Genomic DNA, 5029 nt, shown 5'->3' with positions numbered 1-5029 from the left:
CTCGGGCTCTTCTCTCATGATGTGAACACAAGAGTTTGCTTTTATACTTTAAATTTATTTTGTAAATTTTATAATTCCAGATTTATGTTTTTAATTGTGCTTATAATTTAATTATGTTTATAATTCCAATTTATGTTCCGGATTTCCCAGTTGTCAACCTCGCGTTTTGGTGGCCTGTCTTCACTGTCTCCCTGACTTCTCTCCCCCACTTCACTTGCTCTGTTTCTTGCTTGTCCTGCCCTGTCTTCCCGTCTCACCTTCCTGTCTGGTTGTCCCTCTCTTCTCCCTTTGGCCTTCCCGCCCCACTGTGCTCTCTGTCCACCAAACGCACCTGGAGGCTGACACTGGGAGCCCAAGAAGACCCTGATGCCTGGTATTACATTAAAATGTGATGTGGTTCTGACCTGGATCCTTCTGCTGTTTCAAAATAAATTTAAATTTACAAAAGTTTGCTTTTGTAGTCACATCATGAAAGAAGACCCCTTGAGTAATACAAAAGCCAACATTTTTAAAAGAATTATTTATTTAATTTTATTTATTCATTCATTTGTTTTAATTTGACCAGAGAGAGAGAGAGAGAGAGAGAGAGAGGGAAAGTAAGAAAGCAAGCCACCAGGTCTGGGACTAGAACCGCGGTTGGCTATGTGAGATTGTCCAGTACCTTAATCACTACACTACCTGCTGGCCCCCAAAAGCAAACTTTTATATTACATTTTAACTGGTGGCTGTGTTAAATTACACAAGGAATAAGAGAAAAGCCTTAGATCACATTGTCTTAAGTTTAAATAACATCTTTAAAGACTTTTCATGGACATTGTATGCCTTAATCTTCACAACGTCACTCAGGTGGATAGGAGATCTACGGTTTTAAACCCTCCCCCACTCTACAAAACCAAAATGTAAGGACCAGCAGTTGGTGTCATGGCTGTGTCGCTGGACTCCCATGTATCTGACTGTGGTCCAAGTCCCGGACCCAGTGGCTTCAACTCACGCTGGGTGCGTGTGTGTGTGTGTGTGTGTGTGTGTGTGCCCAAGATCCCAAAAGGAGAAAGGAGGAGAAGAGATTGCAGCGTGGCCAAACCCCCTGGGGGGTGATTTCTTGCTTTCTGTCTCTCTGTCTCTCTCTGTCTTTTCTAGCGAGCGCATGCACCTTATAGCAAAAACCTCTCCAAAAAGAAAAAAAAATGTAAAAAAAAAAAGGAAAAAAGAAAGAAGATTAAATTATACACACAAATTTTGGAGTAGGAATGATTTGTCCAAGGTCTCCTGCTTTAATTGGAGAGGACAAAAAGAACCTGATTCCATACAAGGTGACTGAGGAAAATGTCCAAAGGAAGGCGGTCGTCATGACAAGTAGGTTCAGTTTGGCCAAATGAGAGCATGGCTCGGACTTAGCGCCCCAGTTGCTAAACTGTGAAGATTATGCTCCTGTCACCGCACAGCTCCACTTTCCTTCACTTGAAGATTTCTCTTTGCCTGAAGATCAGCCCATTATTGCTACTATCTTTTGCTATTATTTTTTACGTTTACTTATTTCTCCATGAGGGAGAGACAAAGACAGCCCCTAACGGGGTCTTGATGTCACAGTCCCGCCGGCTTCAGCCAGTCCTGGGCCGTGGGCACACATGGACCTGCTGTACTCGGTGAGGTCTGTGGCTCAGACCCAGAACCACCCCAGGAGGGTCAGCCTCAGAACATCAGAGGTGCACCACGAGCTGGCCCCAGCTCCGTCCCTTTTGCTGCTCAGCGTCAGCTCAAAGTGCCATCCCACAGGCACAAGGACAATCAGGAGCTGCAGGGCGGAGCCCTCCTCTCCATCTGGCCTTACGGCAGTGATCCCATGGGCGCCTCATGCCTCCAACAATGATGTCGCTTTGGGACAACACCACAGTGGTCAAGGTGGGTTCAGTGCAGCAGGTCCCATGGGCAAGAGATGGGTGGAGAAGACACGTTTCTTTCCCTTAGGGCTCATTAAATTGTCTGTTCATTTAAAAAAATATATATGTAATTAAAAAATATATATGCAATTACAATATATATATGTGTGTGTGTGTGTGTGTGTGTGTGTGTGTGTGTGTGTATTTAATTGTCACATAGTGTGTGTGCTTGTCAGAAAGAGAGAGGAAGGGAGAGAAAGAGGAAACCCCTCCCAAAGGGGCATGGTTATGCTGTAATCCTCCTTCCTCCATTGCTCCATCCCCTCAGGATTTGGGGTGTGCACACATATGCCCGGTGTGTTTCCCAAGCCACAGCATGCAGGATTTGAACCACAGGCAGCCATGTGGGATCCAGCTCCCTTAAGTACTGTGCTATGGGGGCAGCCCTGCTCTTCCTTTTAAAATTTTGCTTTTCTGACCTCCAGTGAATGTTATTTTTTCTGGTTTCTGTTTTGTTATACTGTCATGTTATTTTCTCATTACTTGTTTCAACACAACCAAATAAACCCTAGAGTATTGCAAAACCCTATTTCCCTCAGTGAAGAATGTGCTTTTTGTTAAGGCCGATGATTCAATACCCCACTGGCTTTCACAGAACAGTCAAGACCTTCTTAAGTAAATTTGTTTTTACCAGGCATTTAGGGTAAATTCTGTGGGTTAATAGCCCAACATGAAGTGAAATCTTCCCAAGAAATATAGCAATAATTGGCAAATCCACGGCTATCATTGAGCCACAGGCCCAAAGTGGCGACATGGGAAGAGGACGCCGAGCAGTAAATGTGACGGAAACACAAAGAACAAAGCGAGTCGTTACAGACTCACGGAGTACTGGAAGCAAGACTCTGAGCAAACTGATAATATGCACGGCGCGTGTTGGGAGCAGCCAGAGGCTACGTGTTTTTCCGTAGCCACTCAGCTATCCTGGAAATTTGCTTTTTGTTTTTCAGATTTTCATTCTTCATTGTCTGTAATTTGGCTTGAACTGCGATCTTCTGGTGTTCTTCCAACATGTCACTGAAAAATTGCTGCAGCTGGAAGGACAGAAAGACAGCTGGTCAGAGCACTCCACTTCTCACGGCAACGTGACTGCAAACGGGCTGTGGGTGTGGGGATGACTGGAACGTGAACCCGGACTGTGCCGCTGGGGAGCCGGGCTGAGGCCACGTGATGAGCACACACCGGCACGGAACGCCACCGTGCCACCTGCTGGCCCCACCCGTTCCTTACTTGGGAATGTTTGGGGAGTGATCTCACCCACTGGCTAAACTTCTCATGGGTCAGGCCAAGCCTTCCGCTTTGAAAACATGTGCTCCAACATCACCTGCGAGCCAGATCCCACTGTGTAAGCTCTGTTTCCAAAGCGTGCCTGCCTCAGTGGATTAGAACTCAGAACACAGATCACCAGAAGACAGTGAATCCCAAACCGCTTGCAAAAGTTCACTTGAACCCGAAAGCACTTCAGAACGAAGAGTGGTAGGGCCATCAAGCTCTACAACGTAAAAGCAAGGTTCCAGGGAGAACTCAGAGGGCGAGCCAGGGACTAGCCTCCCACTCTTCCCTGTCCCGCCTGCACCTGGCAGGAGATGAGAGTCAACAGCCCACAGCTCCATACAAGCCGTGTGCCGGAATGGGGCTCCTGCAATGCTGGGAGGGGAGGGGGCTCTATGGGATTGCAGGTGGGCTGCATGTGTGCTTAGGAGTAGGAGTGAGGTGGGCTTCTACGGGGGTAGACTGTGAAGACGGGGCTCTATGGGATTGCAGGTGGGCTGCATGTGTGCTTAGGAGTAGGAGTGAGGTGGGCTTCTACGGGGGTAGACTGTGAAGACCACAGGAGGGCAGCAGTTGGTGTAATGGCTATGTCACTGGACTCCCATGTAGTTGACCGTGGTTCAAACCCTGGACCCAATGGCTTGAACTCAGGCCAGGTACGTGTGCATGCGTGCTCAAGATCCCAAGAGGAGAAAGGAAGAGAAGAGATTGCGGTGTGGCCATCCCCTCGGGGGGGGGTGATTTCTTGCTTCCTGTCTCCCTGTCTGTCTTTGTGGTGAGCGCACACGTCCTATAGCAAAATCCTCTGCAAAAAAAAAAAGAAAAGAAAAGAAAAGAAAAGAAAACCATGTCCATGGGGAGTGACAAGGGACTCAGGTGGCTTCTTTTCCACTTTTCTTTTTGGTAATTATTTTAGATATTATCATGCGAACGGATGCTGATCTGTTAGCAGCATGTTAGTGTCCAACAGTGTAATCATAGTTCACTCACTTGTTTTGAAATGGTAGTAATTTACTGTTAAATCCACGTTTGCATTTTTAACCAGTTGAGTGCCAATGTTTATAGCAGGATTATTCACAGCAGCTGAAAGGAGCCAGAAGGTCCCACCTTTTGATGAACAAATAGAGAAAACACAGGACACAAATACAATGGGGTATTGCTCAGCCTTAAAGTTCTGACCTAGGCCTCACTTCGGGTTCACCTTGAGGAATGACGCCATCTGAGACAGGCACAGAGGGCCCGTATCCAGGGCCATCGAGTCTGCAGATGGAAAGTGGAACAGTGACCGCTGGGGAAGGAGGAGGGTTTTTATGTATTTATTTATTTATTTTGGGGGGAGAGGATTTTGCTATAGGGCACGTGCGCTCACCAGACAGAGACAGAGAGACAGAAAGCGAGAAATCACCCCCCGGGGGGGATGGCCACGCCACAATCCCTTCTCCTCCATTCTCCTCTAGGGATCTTGGGCACACACACACACGCGCCCGGTGTGAGTTTTAAGCCACCGGGTTTGGGACGCGAACCGCGGTTGACTACGTGGGAGTCCAGTGACATAGCCATTACGCTAACTGCTGGTCCCAGGAGGAGGGTTTGTTTTTAAAAGGGTACAGTTTCAGTTTCACAGGATGAAAAAGTTGTAGAGATATATTGCCTAACAAGATACAGATAATGAACACTACTGTTATAGACACTTAAAAATGATTACGATTGGGGGCCAGCAGGTGGTGTGAGTGGGGTCGCTGGACCCTCATATGGCCAACCACGGTTCAGGTCCTGGACCTGGCGGCTTGCTTTCTCACTTTCTCTCTCTCTCTCTCTCTCTC

The 5029-nt window shown here is 47.3% G+C and overlaps 1 protein-coding gene across 1 annotated transcript in view; it reads right to left on the bottom strand.

Annotated features, from left to right (window-relative positions):
• Positions 1-2237: 2237 nt before the first annotated feature.
• The window catches only part of LVRN (laeverin), a 97594-nt gene continuing 94802 nt past the window's right edge, over positions 2238-5029 (bottom strand). Inside the window, exon 22 of the mRNA XM_006158394.2 lies at positions 2238-2968. Within this exon, the coding sequence (XP_006158456.1) occupies positions 2828-2968 (141 nt within the window). The 3' untranslated portion in view covers positions 2238-2827. The remainder of the gene's footprint in view (positions 2969-5029) is intronic.

Source organism: Tupaia chinensis, unplaced genomic scaffold (genome assembly GCF_000334495.1).
Source record: "Tupaia chinensis unplaced genomic scaffold, TupChi_1.0 Scaffold000591_1, whole genome shotgun sequence".
In the NCBI taxonomy this organism is placed as follows: domain Eukaryota; kingdom Metazoa; phylum Chordata; class Mammalia; order Scandentia; family Tupaiidae; genus Tupaia; species Tupaia belangeri.
The sequence above is the reverse complement of the archived record's forward strand: the minus strand, read 5'-3'. Positions and strand labels throughout refer to the sequence as shown.